This window comes from Lepus europaeus, chromosome 15 (assembly GCF_033115175.1).
Source record: "Lepus europaeus isolate LE1 chromosome 15, mLepTim1.pri, whole genome shotgun sequence".
Classification (NCBI taxonomy): domain Eukaryota; kingdom Metazoa; phylum Chordata; class Mammalia; order Lagomorpha; family Leporidae; genus Lepus; species Lepus europaeus.
The window spans coordinates 58,275,638-58,297,492 of record NC_084841.1 but is presented as its reverse complement, the minus strand read 5'-3'; the positions used below and the strand labels follow the sequence as shown (position 1 = coordinate 58,297,492).

Genomic DNA, 21,855 nt, shown 5'->3' with positions numbered 1-21,855 from the left:
TGGGACACACTGAGCTGCGCCTAAAAGCCACCTATTTTGATGGATGCAACAAATTCTTGGGCCAGGTCCATACCCGCTGTAACTCTATGAGCAAAGAGGGCCAATCCCATTCAAACTTAGAGGACGTGGGTAGGAAAGACCCTCGCTGGCAATGTGCAGTCTGCCATTCGGTCACTCCCTCAGCACCCACGAGGGAGACTTTGAAAGGAAGGGCAGCTGGGGGCTCAGCTGCTGGCCCCCCAGGCTCTTCACAGCCCTCATGGTTCACCAGGAGAAGCGCCATGCAGCCTAGGGGTCACCAGAGGCTGCCCTTGGTCAGCTCTGAAGTGCAGTTTTAGAGACTGAAGTCTTCGGATCTCCACTCCCCACTCCCACACACACATGCCAGTTGGCTTCAGGTTGAAGACTACAGGGCATACGTGGTCAGGATGACTTTATAACATTGGGATATAAAGCCCACAGTGCTTCTGGTTCTCGTGCTGATCTCATTCACCCAAAGCATCCCAGCGGCCCTCCTGGCTGTGCCCACCTAGGGTACAGCCACCTAGTACCCACCTAGGGTACTCAGGGAAAAGCAGTTCCGTGTTGAATGTCCTCATGCCCCAGCAGCAAAGACCTATGGGAAGGCGTGGTGCAGAAAATCAGTTCCCCTTTATAACTATCCAACAGACCCCGTAAAGCCATTTCTAGGAGCCGGAATTACATCTCAGATAGAGCACGCTGCAGATGTGTGCCAGCTCCGGCTCCTTCCCTGGGGGGCAGCTGTGTGATCTGAGCTTGCCACTTCACCCCTGGGCCTTGGTTTCTTCATCCTTAAATGGGGACAGCGGCAAGGTGAGTTCTCAGGGGTCCTCCCCATGCGCCCGAGGTTCTGAACTGGGTTTATCCTGGAGCCCAACTTGACCCAGCCCTGGAGTCCCGCTCCCAGGGGCTTCCCACAGCCGCAACAGGGTGTGCAGCGAGAAAGGAGAGTGGAATTGGGAGCAGACCTGGGGTAAACGAGGGTCCCCACTGATCGGTAGCAAAATCCTTACCGGAAGCAAGAATTCCAAACCAAACCCACGCACACAATGCGTTTCTTTTTCTTTAAAGGAAAACTGTCAAGGATGCAGAAGGAAGTGAAGATGATCAAAGATGAGGCCATGCATTTCACTTTGGGTGCGAAGAGGGCCCCCTCCTTTGCTCACTGCCTGCAGCCCGTGGCTTCCCGCGGCAAAGCGCCCCAGAGACACCCCTTCCCGGAGTCGCTGCGGGGGCCCTTCTCCCAGTTTCGGTATGAGCCTCCTCCAGGGCACCTGGACGGGTTCCCGGAGGCCTTCGAAGGAGGCGGGTCCCGCAAACGCAAGAGCATGCCCACCAAGATGCCCTACTCACATCCGGCGCAGGAAGCCACCGCTGCCCTCCGCCACGACCCGGGCAAAAGCCACGGCCCCCCGCCACCACTCCCGCTGCTGTTGGCGCAGCCGCCGCGTCCCAAGTACGACTCGCAGATGATCGACCTGTGCAACGTGGGCTTCCAGCTCTACCGCAGCCTGGAGCACCTGGGCGCCAAGCCCGTGAAGCAAGAGCCGGTGAAGCCCAGCGCCGTGTGGCCCCAGCCCGCACCGCCCGCCTTCCTGCCCGCGCCCTACCCCTACTACCCCAAAGTGCACCCGGGCCTCGTGTTCCCCTTCTTCGTGCCCTCGTCCTCGCCCTTCGCCTTCAGCCGGCACGCCTTCCTGCCCAAGCAGCCCCCGGAACCGCGCGCGCCGCGCGAGGCCGAGCCCCCCGAGAGCGAGAGCGCCAAGCAGAAGGTGGAGAGGGTGGACGTGAACGTGCAGGTGGACGACAGCTACTACGTGGACGTGGGCGGGGCGCAGAAGCGCTGGCAGTGCCCCACCTGCGAGAAGTCCTACACGTCCAAGTACAACCTGGTGACGCACATCCTGGGCCACAGCGGCATCAAGCCGCACGCGTGCGCCCGCTGCGGGAAGCTCTTCAAGCAGCTCAGCCACCTGCACACACACATGCTCACGCACCAGGGCACGCGGCCCCACAAGTGCCAGGTGTGCCACAAGGCCTTCACGCAGACCAGCCACCTGAAGCGCCACATGATGCAGCACAGCGAGGTGAAGCCGCACAACTGCCGCGTGTGCGGCCGCGGCTTCGCCTACCCCAGCGAGCTCAAGGCCCACGAGGCCAAGCACGCCAGCGGGCGCGAGAACATCTGCGTGGAGTGCGGCCTCGACTTCCCCACGCTGGCGCAGCTGAAGCGCCACCTCACCACGCACCGCGGCCCCATCCAGTACAGCTGCTCGGAGTGCGACAAGACCTTCCAGTACCCGAGCCAGCTGCAGAACCACATGATGAAACACAAGGACATCCGGCCCTACATCTGCTCCGAGTGTGGCATGGAGTTCGTGCAGCCGCACCACCTCAAGCAGCACTCGCTCACCCACAAGGTGCGGCGCGGGGGGCGGGGCCCTGAGGGGCCGGGCTCTGAGGGGGCGGGGCTAGCTGGGCCTTGGCAGAGATGATCTAGAGCCCTGGGCCCTAGGAGCTGCTCTCCTCCTCCTCCTCCTCCTCCTCCTCCTCCTTCCTTCCTCCTCCTTCCTTCCTCCTCTTCTTCCTCCTCTTTCCCTCTTCTTTAATTTTTTTTCTTCTTCTTCTTCCCCTCCTCCTTCTCCTTTTTTTTTTTTTTTTAAGATTTATTTATTTGAAAGTCAGAATTAGAGAGACAGAGAAAGAGACATAGATAAAGGTCTTCTATCCGCTGGTTCACTCCCCCAAATGTCCACCACAGCTGAGGCTGGGCCAGACTGAAGCCAAGAACCAGGAGCTTCATCCCATCTCCCACGTGGGTGCAGGGGTTCAAGCACTTGGGCCTTCCTCTGCTGTTTTCCCAGGCCATAGCAGAGAGCTGAGTTGGTAGTGGAGCAGCCTGAACTTGAACTGGTGCCCATAGGGGATGCCATTGCTGCAGGTGGCAGCTTTGCCCACTATGCCACAGGGCCAGCCCCTGCTCCCGACATCTGAAGAAGGAGCGCTACATAACCTGAGCCCTGAGGTCTTCCTGTACAAACAGGAGGCGACTAGACCATCAATCAAAGCCTTTCCCCGGCTAGCCATCCAGAGCCAAGACAGTCTGGAAAAAAGTAATGCAGACATTTGGGGAGTGCGAGGAAGGATGAAGGAAGCAGCTGCTTGTGCTGTTGCTTCTCAGCCCCCAAGAATCCCTAGAATTTTGTTTCTAGAAACTTTATCCAGGTGTGTGAGTGTGTCGTTGGGCCCCAGATCACCTCTGAGCCTGAATTACACCACTAAGAGTCCTCTGGAGAATTTTCTTGATCTGTTGCTACTGAAGCAGTGGTCACCTTGGAGTTATTTTCTCCTTCAACTGTGAGACGTTATGCAGGTGGCTCGGCAGGAGCAGAGCTTGGCCCAGTCCAGCAGGGCCCTGTGCTTCCCGGGGAGTTGAGTGCCTGCGTAGTGGGGTTCATGTCCAATGGTCTGTATTGTAGGAGGCACGCGAAAGCACCTTTCTGTGTCTGATTTTGTTGTTGTTTTTAAAGATTTAGTTATTTATTTGTAAGCAGAGTTACAGAGAGACAGAGAAAGGAAGATCTTCCATCTGCTGATTCACTCCCCAAATGGCTTCAAATAATTGGGGCTGTGCCAGGCTAAAGCAAGGAGCCAGGAGCTTCTTCCAGGCCTTCCGTGTGGGTACAGGAGCCCAAAGACTTGGGCCATCCTCTGCTGCTTTCCAGGTGCATTAGCAGGGAGCTGGATCAGAAGTGGAGCAGCCGGGACTCGAACTGGCGTCCCTATGGGATGCCAGTGCCGCAGGCTGTGGTTTAACCTGCTGCACTCCAGCACCAGTCCTTTGGTTCAGTTTTATCTTCCATGGGCTCATGCCTTCAAGGAAAAATACTGGCCCAAGCAGCTAAATCCATCCGAGTTTGCAACCAAAGCTCTGAAGTCATCCAGGCGCCACTAAAACCAGGCTCCTAGTGATATCCCTGAAATCTTAGCCCAGCTAAGCTACCTTGAGTTTGCTTCGAGCTTCCAAGAACCAAGTTTTGCTCCACTGACCTGTACTCTCATATCCTTAACCTCAAGCGGTTTTCTTGGCAGGAAAGAGTCGCTGGCAAGCCAGAGTTTCTAAAACATTCTTTAATTCTGAAAGGTCAACGGAGGACTTTGCCCAGCCCAGATAATGTTTCTGCCCTGCTGTAATGGCTTTCGTTTGTTAAGTTAGGACAAAACACGGGGCATTTTCTGGCTCTGCAGCAGCGATGAAATGTTGGCTGCCTTGTGGGCTTGGACAAACCGATCCTGCTGCACAAAAGGCACCTGGAGATACCATCAGAGGGGAGCCGCCTACCAAGGGCAGGATCCGCCAACAAGGGCCCGGCCTGAGACAGCCACAAACGGACTGTTCACTTACTTCCAGGGTGTCTGTCTATGAGGAAGAGCAGTCCTACGGATTCTGGAAGATAGTGGAAAATGAAGTCAAAATGGGAGTGCCAGTCTGGATTCTGAGAAAAGTGTCATTTGAAAGGGGCAACCAAATGCACTGTAACAGAGGTGTCGAGAACAGTGAGAGGCGGTGTGGACTGGACACTTGCTCTAAAGCAGGTGCTTTTAACGCACAGTGACCCCAAGAGCCACTCCCTGCTGGTGGATGATGACACCAAGGCCTGGGGAGCCCACCGGGAATCCTTGTACACCCTCCCAGCAGGACTCCCCCGCTTCACCCCCTCGTCACTCTCATCCCTCCCTTCACTCCTGACCGCGCCCACAGCTCCTCTGTGACTTTGCTCGCCTTACCAGAGGACGGCACCTTCCTTCATTGCCCCAAATGTGTAGCCAAGCTCCCAGTCTGTTGCCAGCCAGGCCAGCCTGAAGGTGAACTGTACTTGGAACACGGATTCTCCTTAAAGAAGTCTGGAAACACTGAGAGGTAGAGATTTCTCCTTGGCCCCAGAACAATGGAATCATAGCTAAGCCCAGAGAAAATCTTAAGAAAAGATGCTGAAGTTTTGAACTCATCAGGAAAACACACCTCTTTCACTGATTTCAAGCTTCTTAACTCACTGTTTGAATATGCAACACATTTTAAAAATTCATCTTCTCAAGGAGAGCATTACAATTTAATTTTTAAAGGAGCTTCATCCCATGATGGGTTTATTAGCATAAATCCATCCTTGTGTACAATCACCTCGAGAGTCTTTGAGCTGCAAAGAACCCCAGGCTTCTCCCCGCCCAGCGCTTCACCTTGAGAAGAGAAATTTCACCAGGAAAGGAAAACTGGGGTTATCTAAGGTTTTGCAGCCGGTAAATGGCTGGGCAGGGAGCTGAACCCTCCCTTTAGTGCCATGGGCCCAGCGAAACTGAGGGGCAGTACTTTCTTAGTGCGCTCCAGGTAAAGAAATGAAAGTACCAGCAGGCACAACTGAGCCTGAAAGGGGCTGGTGTTGCAGTATAGCGGTTCAAGTCCTTGCCTCTCCGCTTCTGAAACAGCTTCCTGCCAATGTCCCTGGGGCATGCAGCGAAAGATGGCCCAAGTACTTGGGTCCCCTGCTACCCATGTGGGAGACCCAAGCGATGGCGTTCCTGCCTTCTGGCTTCAACTTGGCACAGCCCTGGCTGTTGTGGCTATTTGGGCAACTGGGGAGTGAACCAGTGAATGGAAATCTTTCTCTGTCTCCATCATATTTCTCTCTCTTCCTATCACTCTTTCAAGTAAGTCATTCTTAAAAAACAAAAGAACTGAGCTTGAGAGATGGGTGTCTGGCTTAGCAGTTAAGCTGCTGGTTAGTACACTTGCAGCCTATGTTGGGGTGCCTGGCTGCGAGTCACTGGCTTTGGCTCCCACTTCCAGTTTCTTGCTAGTGTAGACCCCAAGGAGCAGCAAGTGATGGCTCAAGTAGTGGGGTTTCTGCCACCCTCATGGAGAGCCAGATTGAGTTCCTTGCTCTTGGCTTCGGTTGAATGCAGTCAGAGACATTTAGGGAGACAACCAGCGAGTGGGAGCTCTTCTTTATGTCTGTCTCACTCTGCTTCTCATTGAGAGAGAGAGAGAGAGAGAGAGAGAGAGAGAGAGAGAGAACTGAGCTTGGGATCTTTCCCTCCATAGGCCACTAAGAAGTCAAGGCAAATGGATTTTACAAGGTGCAGTGTTAACTAGGTGACTTGTTCTAGTCCCACAAGAGCCTTCGCCTCAGCACTGTGGTTCTCTAACTTTTCTTCCCCAGAAGTCGTTCTAGGTCAAGGTCTCTTGCAAAGGGCTTTGTGTGAAGCAGTGCTGGCTCGTCAGAATGAGCTCATGTTCTCCCCAAGCCGGAAGTCCTAGAAATCCTCTCAGTTGCTTGAGTGTGCAAACGTTGCCCCACAAGCAGCAAGGACACTAGAAAACCTCCTGTCCCCTTTCCTAATCCAGAAACCCACCCCTGCGGAATGTCTGTGTCGGAAGTACCTGCCGTCCAGCAGCTGCAGACCCCCGTGACACACAGCCCAATCTGAGCTGAGGGAACCCAGGGGAACCACCTGGAGAGGGTGACTGCCAAGTGCTGATTGACTGGGTGCACATGAGAGTTTTTCCTCTGGGATGTTCAAGTTCACTTAGGAGAACTCAGAAGGATGCTGGCTCTCCTATGGGAAATGATAATACCAGTTTAAATGACTTTATTTTTCTCATCATCATGCAAGCTGGATTATAGATTTATTTTGTGTATCATTCTAGAATGCTCTTACCCAAATCCTGTTGAGCCCTGGGAACTGTTACTGTTGAATTAACCCCAGCATTAGCAGCAGCAGAAAAAACAACAAAAGCTAGAGCTTTCTTTTCCTGCTGTGGCCCAGCTAGTTTATAGTTTGCAGCAGAAATAAAAGACTACGTAATCAACACTCTTCAAGAAGATGGTGATTTCGGGGGCCAGCATTGTGGCATAGCAGGTAAAGCCACTTCCTGCAATGCTGGCATCCCATATGGATGCCAGTTCAAGTCCTGGCTGCTTCCACTTCCAATCCAGCTCCCTGCTAATGGCCTGGGAAAGCAATGGAAGATGGTCTCCACCACCCATGTGGAAGACTCAGAAGAAGCTCCTGGCTCCTCGCTTTCTGCCTGGCTTTGCCCTGTCCTTTGCAGCCGCTTGGGGAGTGAAACAGTGGATGGAAGATCTCTCTCTCTCTCTCTCTCTCTCTCTCTCTTTCTTTTACTCTCTCCCTCCCTTCTGACTTTCAAATAAATGAATACATCTTAAAGAAAGGAAAATAGTGATTTCACATGGCTGAAGCCGCGTCATTTGGCACTTGGCTCTTTGTGACTGGGCTCCCATGGCTCTCCTGAGAGCGTGCAGCTGGCTAACTGCTGCTCTTTGGAATCTCACCTCCATGCAGGGCGTGAAGGAGCACAAGTGTGGGATCTGCGGGCGGGAGTTCACCCTGTTGGCCAACATGAAGAGACACGTGCTGATCCACACCAACATCCGTGCCTACCAGTGCCACCTCTGCTACAAGAGCTTCGTGCAGAAGCAGACCCTCAAGGCGCACATGATCGTCCACTCCGACGTGAAGCCGTTCAAGTGCAAGGTGGGCCCAGGGAGGGGGATGGGGCTGTGCACATGCCTGGCAGGGAAGGCACTAACTCCGGGGAGCTCCAACCCCCCATCATCAGTGGCATCACAGAGGCTCAGAGAAGGCCCGTGGCCAGCCCCGGGTCCCTTCTGCTGCTCTTTCCCTTGTTCCACCCCTTCAAGGCTTGCCCCAGCTCTGGGCTGGCCTGTGAGGAGTCTGCCCTGTCTGTCTCGCTGTGCCCAGGGGTGCAGGCAGGTAGGAGGGGTGGGAGACGCACATGGGAATGAGATTGTTAGAGGATGGAGGGGCTGTGGAAGACCCTTGTTCTAAACAGGGGACAACAGTTGTTGCCTTCTTCCTGTCACAAGACAATGAGTAAAACAGAGGAAGGCGTCAGGAAGCTTCTAGAACAGCTGCCTCCTGACAGTTGGGCTGAGATATAATTTGAGGACCGGCCTCCCAGTGTGGGTCCAGGGACTCTGAAACCAGCTCCTTGGCGGACCTCGGGACTGCTTGCTTGGACTGAGGATTCACAGTGAGCTGGGTCCTTTCTGGAGTGTTCTTTATTTAGTCCTCAGTGCCGTGGGCACGGGGAGTTGGTGTCTTAGTTAAAATTCAGTGTTGGATTAACCCTGTTGGATTTTCACTTTGTCCATTGGGAAAATGCATGAGCTGGAGATCTCTGAGAGTGGCACTCAGAAACGTCGGGCTTCCGGAGGTTTCCAGAGGCTTCCCCAGCATTGTTTCCCTTCTTCGCTTCCCAAATGAGGGGACTCTTGCTCCTGATCGGGCATCTGATTCAAGGCATGTCCCAGCACATGTCATCCCGGTCAGGGACAGAGTGCCAAGGAAGGAGAAGGGGACAGCGCCACGTGCACACAGTGTTAGCGCCTGCGCGACCCCTTTTGCTCCACGTCCCAGACACTGGGTTCCCACATCCAGGCTGCTCCTACCCTGGCCGCTCACAGCGCGCCCCGCACTTGGAGGAACCCCCTGTGAAGCCGCCTTCTTTCCTGTGTTGGCAGCTCTGGGGTGGGGTGAGGGGTCAGACGCCAGAGCTTCCCTCGACCCGCGTGGGCATTGTCTGGACATGGGACAGGGAGGCTTCTCCCTCCAGCCCTTTCCTGCCACCCACTTCTGTTTCCCTTCCTTTTCTTCAAGCTTCCAGTGGTTTGAAAGTCAGTTTATGTCCATCTGGGGTCCATCAAGCGAGGGGAGGAGGAAGCTGCGTGCAGGATGAGCGCTTTCATTTTCAGGGGCCAGTGCAAAGCAGAGATGCCATGATGCACGGCTTCTTGTTGGAACGTTAGCAAGACATTTAAGATGGCAAAAGCAGAGGCTTAAGCCGAACTCAGGACGCTCCTGAGCCGTGAGCCGTGCCGCACAGCTAGGAGCCCACCGTGGTGGCACGCACCGGGCTCCACAGCCCACCCCTTCTCTCTCTGATTTCCTCCCGTTGCACTAGGCCCCCAGAGTGTTTCACACCTGGCAGGGTCTCTGCCATTCTTCATTCCTGCTGTGAGTGGATTCCTGGACTGCAAGCACGAACTGCATGTTTTCTTAGCCTTTCAGCCAGTGGTGAAGTAAGGCTGTCTAACTAGGAAGGGAGCCATTAGCATAGTCCTAGTTCCCTAACCATCCACAGCTGTGTAGCCTACCCATCTCCTGCCCCTGCCTCCGCTATTCGGGTGCAGACTGAAGGGTGCACCCAGGTCAGACGTGTCCCTGAAATGCAGGGGATGTGGTCAGGGCCAGAGCCAATGCAGGTTGTACAGGATTTGGGAGCACAGGGTCCCTTCTGCCTGTCTACCCTCGGATTCTCCGGAAGATTTCCAGGACCCAGGTAGTAACTGAGGAGCTGGAGGGATCTCTCTGGGACCAGTGCTCAGAAGTCTGCCCAGCTCAAGGCACGCTGGGCCCCGTGATGCCTCCTAGCAGGACGTGTAAGGCCTCCCGTCTTGAACCTGGGCCCCCTCCTCCTCCACTCCAAACGTGGGGCACCATACAGGGTTTAGAGGGTAGCTGATCGGTACTCCATGGTTCAGAAATTCCATTTCACCTCTTCCTAGACTTAGAGGGTTGGCTGGACCTTCGATGCTTGGCCCATACCACCAGATCCCATCAAAGGGTGTTCTATAACATGGGTTGCTGGCCGTGGAACGATTCACAGGCTACACTTTACAACGGAAGATGGGCCTGGCGTAGAAATTGGAGCGGTCATCTATAAGGGTCACTTCCTCCTGGTGCACAAGTGCATACTCTCAGGAGACCATACTGTAGGTCCAATGGCTGCCCAGACAGTGTTATCTATCTTTAGATAAAAAGAGTTGGCCATTTTTGTCCAGTTTAGGCAGTCTGTCTCCTCCATTCTTAGCCATTTCTGAAACAGGAATGAGTGTTAGTCATGGTGACTCAGAGCCCTCTGTCTCCCGGAAGGTGCCAGGTTCTTCCTGCCCCTGTCCCCAGCTCCCCACAAAGTGTCACTCTGCTTTGCACCCACCAGTCCTCATTTCAAAAGCCCTTCTGAGCTTGTCTGACTTTGCAGATTATGAAACAAAGCTCGTTGTGTTTGTGAGCCAGTTCTAGATGCTTCTGTGGGATGGGCTGTCATGGGGACCTTGCTTCTCACCCATGTTGTACTGGATTCTTGGAAATTTGGCCCCGTTGTTGGGAGGGATGGCGATCAATGGCTGGTTGCTGTGCAGTCCATGACCCATCCACGATGAACGGCTGACTGGCTGCATGGTGACAGTGCAGAACGGACCCATACAACTGAACTTGACCTTTACCGTGGTAATGGAAGAGTTACGCTCTACGATTGACAGGCCTGCTCTAGCCACACCCCCAAGAATCAGCTGTATCTTCTTTACCCAAAAACTCTCACCCAGGAAAAGTCTTTTAGTCACAGACTCTGATTTCTTGGGATTCCCAACATTAAAAGTTCTTCCTCACACAAATCCTTCCTCCTGTTGCAACATGGACTGGTCCTCTCGGGTCTTGTCCCCTGCTCTGCCTAGCAGGCAGACGGTGTGGAACTAGGCAGGAATGGTAGGGTGGAAAATCAGAGGACAGGAAAAGTCCTTTGGTTTCTTTTTTTCTTATTATATATATGTGGCTGCCCTTCTGGGCTCAACTTCCAGACTCTGTGTCTTGGAGCCTGCTGGAGTGTTCCAGAGTCCCGTGCCTGTAGATTGAAGTTGACTTTCCGAGACCTGCTTCCCAGGTTCGACAAGCCCACGAGGGCCCAGGGCGCATGGCCTCCTGGTAGCGGCCGGCCACACTCCGGCACAGCAGAGGGCCAGCTGCTGTCTTTGGGAAACTTGTCCAGGAAAAGCAGCCCTCCAGAATTTCCGGGACAAATTCTCTTTTGAGCTGGGGGAAACTGGGAGCTGCCTAAGCGGTGAATCACCGGGTCATCTGCAGCCCCGTCGGCAGCGGAGGGCCGAGCTCTTGGCAGAGGGATGAGCCCTCCCTGACCGGGGTCCCCTAAACCGCTGCCAGACTCCTGCCGTCTCCCCCTTGAGCTTCTGATGCTCCGACAGGCGAGAGACCAGATGAGGGGCTTGGCAGGACCGGGTGCCGGGAGTCAGGCTTTGCAGCCGGCATGGAGGGGGTTAAGGCAGGGACCAGATAGCAAGCTTTTGGCAACAAAGCTCCCCTGGGCAGAAGGAAGGATATAGCTGTACAGGCTGCCTGTTTAACAATGCCTCCTCTGTCCCCAGGGGCCCGGCCTGCAAATAGATTTCATCTTGCTTTCTCTTGTACTTTTCAAGGCTTCCTGTTTTCTCACGGTCCTTTTGGACAGTTGACAGTCTTTTCTCCCTCCCTCCCTCTCTCCCCCTTTGAGGAAAGGAACACCCTTCTTATTAAAGGAGAGAGAGGGGAAGAATGGCAGGGAAGGCAGCGCGGCCCTGGGCCGCGCTCTGGGGCTGCGGGGCCGTGGCTCTCTGACCTTTCCTCGCGGGAGAGGAAAACACAGGCTTCCTGGGGCAGCTCGCTTCTGAAGCTCACGTCAGCGGCTCTGGCCGCTGCTTCTCCATGGCTTTGTCCCGCTGCCCACTGCAGATCCTCTCTGGCCCCCTCCTCCCACCCACCCCACTCCCCATCCCCGCCACGGCTGCAGTGGCCTGGCAGCCTCGTCCCAGGCTCATGGGAAGCAGCGCCGGAGGTGCCATCGCGCCCTGGACCAGGGAGGAAAGGGAGCCACGAAGCCAGTCCAGGAGACCTGGGGTAAACAGAGCAGCTAGCTGGCAGCCGTGACAGGGCAGACTGAGGACGCGGGCAGCTGTGGGCTCTCCCCGGGCCTGCAGGCCAGACTGAGTCTCTCCTTTCCACCCACACCCGCCAGCGCCTGGATGCAGTTCTGCTGGGCCTCATGTAAGCCTGTAATTACTCAGCCAAGTCCTCGCTGGCGTCCTTCTTCAATATTCTTTCCAAATAACTTGATTTAAAAGGACGGCACTCCCATCCTCAAGGATCCATTCCGGGAATGTGAACGCAACTACCATGTGCAGAATAACCCAAGTAGTAAGGGCTCCTAATTATTGAGCGCCTACTGTGTGCCAAGCCTTTTTCCATGACCTCTCTCATCTGACCCTCCTAACAGCCTTCCTAAGAAACTGGGATTATCATGCATAGTATACAGGACGGAAGACCGAGCCAGTTTTCTGTGCATCTGGGTTCTCTCTGTCACCGCCCTGCTCTGTCATCTCAGAGCCTGGTAACCCTTGCCACCCATTTCTAAAGGGCAGTGTGAAGTATTTATTATTATTATTATTATTATTAAATGTTGAGGTTCACTTCCCTCTTAGCAATGGGTAGATTTAACGTTCGAGCAGGGGACACGGTTGAGATGACCACCTGCCACAGGAAATCCGTGTCTTCCTGCACCAACCCCTGGTCTTTGCAGATGTTGGTAGGAGATGATTCGGCAACTCCTGTCTTGGGTAAGCTCTTAGCTTCACATCTCATGATTGCAGGAGGTCTTGACTTAAATGGCTACTTTTCCTGGAGCTTGGGAGGAGAGCTGGTGATGCAGAGCTGGTTCTCCAAACCATTCTTCTTCTCTCCAGGCTAACTCCCTGCCCTCCTCCTGCAGCCATTCTATTTGGCGGGCACATCTCAAGCTCCAACCCGGGGCGCCATCATCAACTGGCCCCATCTGCTTGCCACAGCTCCTGCCCATGCACAGAGTCTGAGAGGTCTCCCTGTGACTCTCACAGACTTGAAGTCGTCTGGAGGCTTGGGTGTTGACACGTGGAGACGAGCTTCTGGACGAGACGATGCAGACAGCTGTTCTGCAGAGGGGCCCCAGTGCTTGGTGTGGAAGAGCCAGGGGAAGGAGCCAAGCACCTGCCACCGGGATGGGATGGCGCCCAGGGGCTTCGGGTTCTGAGTGGATCGGTCCCATCCTTCTGCCATCGAGGATCTGACTTTGTTTAATGAGGGAAAGGAAAAAGTTCACGGTGGGGGGAGGGATGCTTTTTAGAATTCTGGTGAGGAATGATATTTTTCAGTTTATTCCCCTCGCCAGACACTTAGATATTCATTCAGTATACTCTGTGTGCAGCCTCATGCTTGATATCGAGGTTGGAACAAAGAAAGGGGAGGCGGGCCTTGCTCTGGAGATCCACTGGGCACCGTTGAGGGCCCCTAACGCCGTTATCATGGGCACAAGCCTCTGTGTGCGGAGGTGGGGTGGCCGGTGATTGATGGGACCTAGGGTCAGGTGGAACGCCGGGTCTGCACTGACCCCACGGATCCACCGCAGCGACGGTCCCCTTGCCTCTCGCAGGGTGGACTAAGGAAGACACTGCACCTGTGTCAGAATGACAGCCAAAGGCCCTCTGCGCATTCTCGAAGGTTAAGCTTCGCTTCCAAAGCCCTCTCAGACCAGGCCAGCTCCTAATAGCTTAGCAGCCACCCTTAGTGGTCGGAAGAGCGATCGCTCCCCCTGTGGAGCTAAGTGCACAAGCCGTGCAGCGCATCCTCGCAGTGACCTCTGTCTGGACCGTGGGACCCTGAGACCCCATCCAAGCCTGGCCTCGTGCGGTCGCCTTGCTGGTCTTCCAGCTTTCGGCTCCTCCCACTGTATGCCTTGTGCTTAACCACCTGTGGCTTTTACTTCTCTTAGTTCTTCTGTTGCCGTGGGTCCCATCCCTCCCCTCACTCTGCAGATGCTTCCTGGGGACCTGTCAGGCACTCAGCTGGCGCCAGTCAGGGAGCATGACGAACAGGCAGAGCCGTCCAGGGCGCTGTAGTCTCCGTGTGAGAACAGATGTGAAACAGGCACTGTCTAAAGTCCTGAGCAGACTCAACAGTCCAACAACTACGTCACTCCCAATAGCCGGGACCTTTCTTGCAAACCAAGCGAGGTGCTGTTCTTCTAGAAATGACCCACTGAGGGAGGTACTTCAGAATCTCTTCATTCAAAGCTGCTTTTCCTTATCCACATTGCAATGGGTAAACTAAGGCAATAAATAGCATTCTGCCAGAATGTTTGCACATTTGCAGACCTGAGCCACAGATTGACAAATGATCAATGAGTAAATTAAGGCTGTAGAGAACAAAAGAGGCATCTGTTCCATATGTCACTTGCCTTGAGGAAGTTGGAATTAGGCCAACCCTCTTGTCCTTTTCTCCTCTGAGGGTTGCCATGTGCAGGTGAACGTCCCGTGTAGTTACTCTAAATGCTGAGCTTAGAACACCCAGACACCAAATTCATTTTAACTAGGAAGTAAGCGAAGTGGATAAAGGACTTAAAATCCCCAGAGATGAATCACTCGAAAATACAGAAGAGCCGTTCACTGTCCATCTGTGGTGCAATCGCGGGCTGCTTCCTCTTACCACCCAGCCTCCTTGCAGGTGAATCTCCCCCAGTCACCACTTGCGAGGTCTACTCATGCTTCCAAGGCAAGTTCAATGCTCTCCTCCCGTAGCCACCTGCAGAAAATGTGCACTTCATTAATAAAAACTCAATCCACAGTTCCCCACATTTGTCCTGAAAGTATAGCTCAGTAGGACAGGAAGACTGGTGAAGCCTCAGAGGAGGCTGCTCCCCCAAGTTCTTGGAGCAGCTCCATTGTTGCACCAACACAATGACCTCTGAGAGGAGAGAAGGAGAAGGCTCCTTCATTAATGCCCCAGTCCAAGCACAAACCCAAAGTCCATCTTTGCTTTCTTCACAGCACAGCCGAGGAAGGAGTCTCTCCAAACCCTGCTTTATGAAGGCTTGGAGACTTTGGTTAAGCACTCCCCAAAACAGCTGCCTCTGTTTCTTCATCCACATGGAATCATCATTGAAAAGAGGGTGCTGCTCTCCCAAAAAAAGTTAGAGGACCCCTGTTGTAGTTGCGCTTTGATGGACATAGGGAGAGACGATAAAGAAGAAATTAGTAAAACATGCTTGATTTTTGCCCATCCGAGATGATATTCTCACTGCTTCAAACTTCTAGACAAGACACACCCTCCCTTAGGTGTCTCTTTGCTCCTTTTAACTTTGAAATCCAGCCCCATAATTAGCAAATTAGAAGCTTAGAAACTTAGTGCTCAACACCATGTAACAGAGCCTTCTATTGGAGGGCACAGTTGTGTATGATGGTTGACCCTGTGGCTGCTAGTCTGCAATGGTGTGAGTCCATGACCCCAGCTCCAGCACCGAGTCGTGGGCACCTTAAGTCACGTGACTTTAAGCCCTCAGTCTGCCGTTTTTAAAATGATAACAACACCCAACTCATAGGATTGATGTGATCAAATAAGATATTCCACGGCAAGCTCAGGACCATGGTTCCCGTATTCTAAGTGCTTCATAAATATCAAATGCATAGTTGTATCCTTATCATCAGATGCAAGACAGTTTGACCAACTGCTTTTCTGGCCAGCTCTTCCCCTTTTCCAAAGCTTGCATCCAAAAGATTTACAAGCTCTATGCTGTGACCTCCAGTGTGACAATCCCTGTACACCAGGAACAGACGTCTCATGAATCAGTCCCTGTGTGCTCCACCTCTGAGCCTTGGCAGCATCCTGCCCCTTCCTGGCTTTCCTGGGGACATTTTCCTGGGAAGTGGTTTAAAAACGCCAAGCTCCAAACAAAGGCAGAAGCCCTGGGGGCCAGTGCATGCCCACCCTCGTGGGCGCAGGTCGGGGGTAACCTGTGTTCTCCCCGTCTCTGTCTCTGCCAGCTGTGTGGGAAGGAATTCAATCGCATGCACAACCTGATGGGCCACATGCACCTGCACTCGGACAGCAAGCCCTTCAAGTGCCTGTACTGCCCGAGCAAGTTCACGCTCAAGGGGAACCTCACCCGTCACATGAAGGTCAAGCACGGGGTCATGGAGCGGGGCCTTCACTCCCAAGGTAACCACCCTTCCAGGAAGCTCACCGGGCTGAGTTCGGGGGGCTGAGTTCCGCGGGAGATGAGCTTGCTTCTGTGGGACATGACTTTGCAGGGGAAGGGGGCAGTTGTTGTCCGGCAAGGGAGTACCATCTTCAGGACCCCGCAGACCAGCAGGAGCAGGTTTACAATGTTACTCAAACTGTATGCTGCTACTCTCTGGAGGTCCCAAGTGAAAGAGAACTAGAGAGCGTAAAGTGGAATGTCAGGATGAGGCTAGCTGTCTGGTGTTTGGTCCTTTGGTCTGGACCTTGCATTGGGGGCTAAAGGAACTTATGTTATCTCTATTTGACACATAGAGGGGTTTAGGCTTGCCCCCCGGCATGCTCAGCTGAAAAGTGCCCAAGTCAGGATTTGAACCCAGACCTTTCGGAGGCTGCGTTCTTTGCTCTACCCACTTCACCGTGTTGCTGCTAAAAGGGCGTGCGATTTTCCTCACCTTTCAAAAAAACACACACATGCAAACTCTGCTGTCAGCAGAAGTGGGTCTCCCTTTGTGGCCACCACCAGCTACACCCAAGGCCATTGTCCCACTTGAGTAGATCTGAGGAGCCCGTGGGCAGAGCAAGGGCTTATGGGTACCCCAGCTCTGAGTCCTAACAGAACTAATGAGAAGCTCTGGCTACTGTATCCCACAGTGCAGTGCCCTTAGCAGTCATGGGCTTATGTCCCAGATCTGCTGAATTCAGTGGGGTTGCCCCTGACTCATCTCCTTAAGCAGTCATTCAACAAACAGGCACTAAATGCACCTCTGGCCAGCGCACTGAGCCACTTGAGCGGTAGAGACATCTTCACCTTCTAGGAGGCCCACATGTGGAGAGAGAAAGTAGTCCTTTTTTTTTTCAATATTTATTTATTTATTTACTTAAAAGTCAGAGTTACAAAGAGAGAGAAGGAGAGGTGGCGGCGGCGGCGGTGGGGGGGGGGTCTTCCAACCACTGGTTCACTCCCCAGATGGCCACAATGGCTGGAGCTGTGCCAATCCAAAGCCAGGAGCCATGACCCTCCTTCAGGTCTCCCACGCAGGTGCAGGGGCCCAAGGACTTGGGCCATCTTCCACTGTTTTCCAAGGGCACAGCAGAGAGCTGAATCGGAAGAGGCATAGCAGAGATTAGAACCGTTGCCCATATGGGATGCCGGCACTTCAGGCCAGGGCTTTAATCTGCTGCGCCATAGCGCCGGCCCCAAGAAGACAGTCTTATGTGTAATTTGCAACACCACATTAACTGATATTTAAAAAGATTTTTATTTATTTATTTATTTGACAGCAGAATTACAGACAGTGTGAGAGAGACAAAGAGAGGTCTTCCTTCCGTTGGTTCACTTCCCAAGTGGCCGCAATGGCTGAAGCTGCGCCAATCCGAAGCCAGGAGCCAGATGCTTCCTCCTGGTCTCCCATGCAGGTGCAGGGGCCTAAGCACTTGGGCCATCCTCTGCTGCTTTCCCAGGCTACACCTAGTATGATCAAAGCATGAGACCAGACACTGGAGGGCCGTTACTGCTCACGCCTGCAATTCCAAGAAAGAGACTGTGTTCATCCTTTAATTGTGTAAGAGGAGCAACACCTCCAGGAGTTTATAAACTTCTCCAGGGCAAACAGGAAACCTGCAGGCAGAAGTGGGCTTCTGACTCAAGAGTTTGTGGATCAAGCCCGGGCTCCTACCCTAGGCAGAAACGTGGGCTGATTTGCTGCTTCTCCCTTGCCCACCCGCTTGTCAAATGGGTGTGGCAGGTGGCTCACCCCACCCCGAGTTCACTGGGACTCTTGGGTGATGGGGAACTGGTCAGCACAAAACTGGGCTGGAGTTTGGGCAAAACCCTTGACAATATTCTGCTTTAAAAAAAAAAAATGAAAGCAGTTTTTGCCCTGAGAATGTTTTTCTCTTGAATTATTCACTGATTCTTTAATTGCCTGAGCGAGGCCTGGATTTTTCCAGAAGGTGAAGTGTGCTCAATTGCCAAGGAAATATATAGGGCAGATGGCGTATGAGGAACTAGTCCTCCATCGAGACACCTGCCTTGGGGATGAGTTTGGGGGCATTGGTTAGGATCCCTGCAGGGGTGCCCCCAGCCCATATCAGAGTTCATGTCCCAGCGGCTCTGCTTCCAAGGTAGCTGCCTGCTGGTGCCCCACCCCCACCCTGCCCCGGGAGGCAGCAGGTGGTGACTCAAGCACTTTGGTGTCTGCCACCCATGTAGGAGACCCAGATAAGGTTCCCAGCTCCTGCCTTGGCTTGCTGTGGGCATTTAGGGAGTGAGCCATGGAAGATCAAAGGAAAATTTTTAAAAGTTTAAGCTTATTAAAAAATAAAGGAGGGGTCAGCGCCGTGGCTCACTTGGTTAATCTTCCGCCTGTACCACCGGTGTCCCCTATGGACTCTGGGTTCTAGTCCTGGTTGCTCCTCTTCTGGTCCAGCTCTCTGCTGTGGCCAGGGAAGGCAGTGGAGGATGGCCCAGGTGCTTGGGTCCCTGCACCCGCATGGGAGACTGGGAGGAAGCACCTGGCTCCTGGCTTTGGATAGGCACGGCACCAGCCTTTGCGGCCATTTGGAGAGTGAACCGACGGAAGGAAGACCTTTCTCTCTGTCTCTCACTGTCTGTAACTCTACCTGTCAGATAAATAAATAAAAAACAAAGGAAAGCAATTCCTGAGCTGGTCACCATGAGTTGCCCCTAAAACTCAAGCCCTAAAAGGCTCCCGATGGCACTGTCACCCTGGGTGACATCTGAGCATTGTTCATATGTCACAACGTGGCTCTGCCCATGCCTGCCAGACTTCCAACGGTTTTAGCGTTTTCACCGACAAAGGGCGTCAGCATTTTCTCCACGCCAGTTTTTGCGGTGGATCCAGAATCACGGAAAAGATTGACAAGCCCCTGCCTGTGCTCTGACAAGCTAGGGACCCAGCAGCATCACCTGCTGACAATACCATCAGAGCAGGCACAGCCGGAAGTCAGACCCCCCCACTTCCTCTTAGCATCCCACCACCCAGAAGCCACTCCGGCTGCACCCTGGGTCCCCCCACCCCACCCCACTCTCTTCCTGCTTCTGTGCCTGGAAGATGGAGATGAAACACTACCTTGTGTGTGTGCTGGCCCTGAGGAGCCCAGGCCAGCAAGGGAGCCCCTCTCCAATCACTGCTCCCCAGCCGAGGCAGCTGCTGTGCCAAGGGGCCGCCATGGCAGGATGGCCTCCCCAGCCTGCGCGCAATCTGGTTTTCCCAGCACGAAGGCGCCTCTTGTTCATTGCTTCATTTTTTTCCTTACAGTAAAATATGCTCCTGTGAAAAGAAAAAGTACAAACGTTCTCGGGATTCAGCCATTCTGAGCTTTGGCATTCTTCTAGACAGGAAGAACTGGATTGCATTATAAAGACGTTTTCTTTTAAACCTAAAATACACAGAGAACACCTTTTTTTATTTATGATCACTAGTGGATTTCCACATCCACTACCCATAGCTCACTATGTGGATGGACCGTTATTTATTTATAATCAAACGTCTGTCCTCCAATAGAAAAATCACTGTTGCAGTCTCACTATAACAAAAGCAAAAGGCGGCAGTGAGCGCCCCGCACACAGAGATCCCGCGCACCTGCCTGCCTGGTTTTCAGGTGTGAATTCTCAGCGCATGCTTGCCGAGTCAAACCTTAACGCCTGAGGCTTTTGGTACACGTTGCCAAATTCACCTTAAAGCGTTTATATCACCGATTTAGACACTATTTGTGACACCCCTCCCCCATGCCAACGTGTTACTGGGCGTTACGTTTAAAAACACACACGCACAACCAGAATGCGTTCAACGGCCCCGGGTACCCACCCAAGGGCCCACTTCCTCCGATCTTTCTCCGATGCCTCAATTCTGGCTCTGCTCCCGCAGGTTTGGGAAGGGGCAGACTCGCCCTGGCGCAGACGGCGGGCGCCCTGCGAGGTCTGGAGCAGGAGGAGCCCTTCGACCTGTCCCAGAAGCGCGGGGCCAAGGAGCCCGCCCTCCGGTCGGACGCGGACAGCGTGCGGGGCAGCCCCTGCCGCGAGGACGAAGACGACGACCCGAGCTACGAGGTGGAGTCCCCCAGCCCGGGCCCGGCCCCCCAGAGCCCGCCGCGCAGCGCGCCCCAGGACCCCCCGGCCGAGCCCGCGCAGGCCCCCGAGGCGCAGGGAGAAGAGGGCGAGGCCGAGGTGGAGGCGGAGATGGAGGTGGAGGTGGCGGCCGCGGCCGCGCCGCAGCAGGATGCGGGGGCGCGGGGCCAGGTGCACCCGGGCGCGGGCGCGCAGGGCGGCGCGGAGAGGCCTGGTGCGCGCCGAGACGAGCGGCCCCGCCTGCGAGCCTTCTCCGGCCCCCGGCGCGGCCCCTCTTTTTCTGATTACTTATACTTCAAGCACAGAGATGAGAGCTTAAAACAATTACTGGAGAGGAAAATGGAAAAACAAACAGTGCTTTTAGGCATCTAAGTGGACGGCTTTTAAATGACACTTGGAAACGGAGAAGCGGGCAGTTCAAACATAGCTTTCTGCACGCTTTGTCACCAGTGGGGGAAGGGCTCCGACTAACCGCGCAGGCACCTTCCCCCGGACTGCAGGGGCTTCGCAGGCCATGCGCCGCCCCTGCGATGACTGTGCATAGCTCGAGACCCCCGCCAGCTCCCCAGAGCAGGTGCTTTCCGAAATCCCCCTGTCCCTTGACTAACACGCAGTACCTGGGCAGTTCCTTTCTAGTTGCAAAATCGTGGTGCTTGATGTGTTACCTTGTTGATAACTCTGTAGCTGAATTCATGACAGTTGTATTTGTCCAGAGAGCTGAGAGCGGTTATTGTGTACATAAAAGTCGCCTTTATGAAAGCATCAGAAATCCGAGAGATGACACAGGAGGCTGAGCTGGGGACGATGGTTTCAGGGTCTGGCTGCAGGCGGGAGACATCAACAGAAGATACATTCTCTTTCCTGCATCCTGCTTCCCAAAGGGCTGTGGGCAGTGCTTGCAACTGGCCGGACCTGTCTTCTGCTTCAGCTGCCTCCGCCAGAGGGGGCATCTGGAGCATTTCCAGGTCCTGGCGCCTCCCCCCAGAGCAGAGCTCCCCTCCTGGAGACCATCACTGCCCTCCCCCAAGGGCAGGCAGTGTGTGTGTGCACGCATGCGCACAGGCCTGCGCCTCAGAGCAGCTGCAGGGACAGGTGTCACCAGCAGGTAGTGCTGGAGCTGGGGGTGGGCGGGAGACTGAGCCCTCCCTGGAACCTGCTCTGACTTGCCCTAGGTGTTAGGGCCATCCTTCCTTACTCAGAGGGAGGGCTGGACCGGTGTTCTCAAGGCTGACCTGACAGTGGGGTCTCCCAGGGAGCCTTTAAAAAAAAGCCACCGCTGGGGCCCCTCCCCCTGAGATTCTAATTGAGTGGAGCCTGGCCCTGGTGGCATCCACATTGCCAGGTGAGGGTTCCTCGGAGCAGCAGGGACTGGGAAAGATTGACAGACTAAAGGCACTCAGCCCTGCCTGGGGCTCCCAGGACCCTCCCTCCCACGAACTCCAGCCACAGGTCTGCTCAGGGCGTCTGAAGAGGAGGGGAGACAGCAATCCCACTGCCTGCTCGCCTGCCAGTGAGAGCCTCAGGAGGGGACACACCCACCCTGTATAGTGCACACTCCACGCTAGGAAGTGATGCTTGCGAAGGCCACGGTCACTTGCATGAGGGTTCTTCCAGGATGCTTGAGCCCTGGCTGCAGGGAGGGAGGGGGACTGTGCAGGGGGCCTGGCTGCTGGAGCTGCCGGTCGCATACACATGGCTGACTCTAAGCAATGACCCGGTAGGTACTTCGTCTAACTGCCTCTTGGTTGGCAGTGTCCGCTCTTATTTTTAGACTAGGTACTGTTTATTATTTTGCTTCCTCTCTCCTCCAACTTCCCAGTGCATTTCTT

The 21,855-nt window shown here is 54.3% G+C and overlaps 1 protein-coding gene across 1 annotated transcript; it reads left to right on the top strand.

The window, feature by feature from the left end:
* The first annotated feature begins 1,106 nt into the window (after positions 1-1,106).
* ZNF366 (zinc finger protein 366) lies at positions 1,107-20,502 on the top strand. Its single transcript, XM_062212321.1, has 4 exons — positions 1,107-2,441; positions 7,381-7,572; positions 15,738-15,912; positions 19,827-20,502. The coding sequence occupies exons 1-4, from the start codon at positions 1,107-1,109 to the stop codon at positions 20,396-20,398; spliced, it is 2,274 nt and encodes a 757-aa protein (XP_062068305.1). The 3' UTR covers positions 20,399-20,502.
* The last annotated feature ends 1,353 nt before the right edge of the window (positions 20,503-21,855 follow it).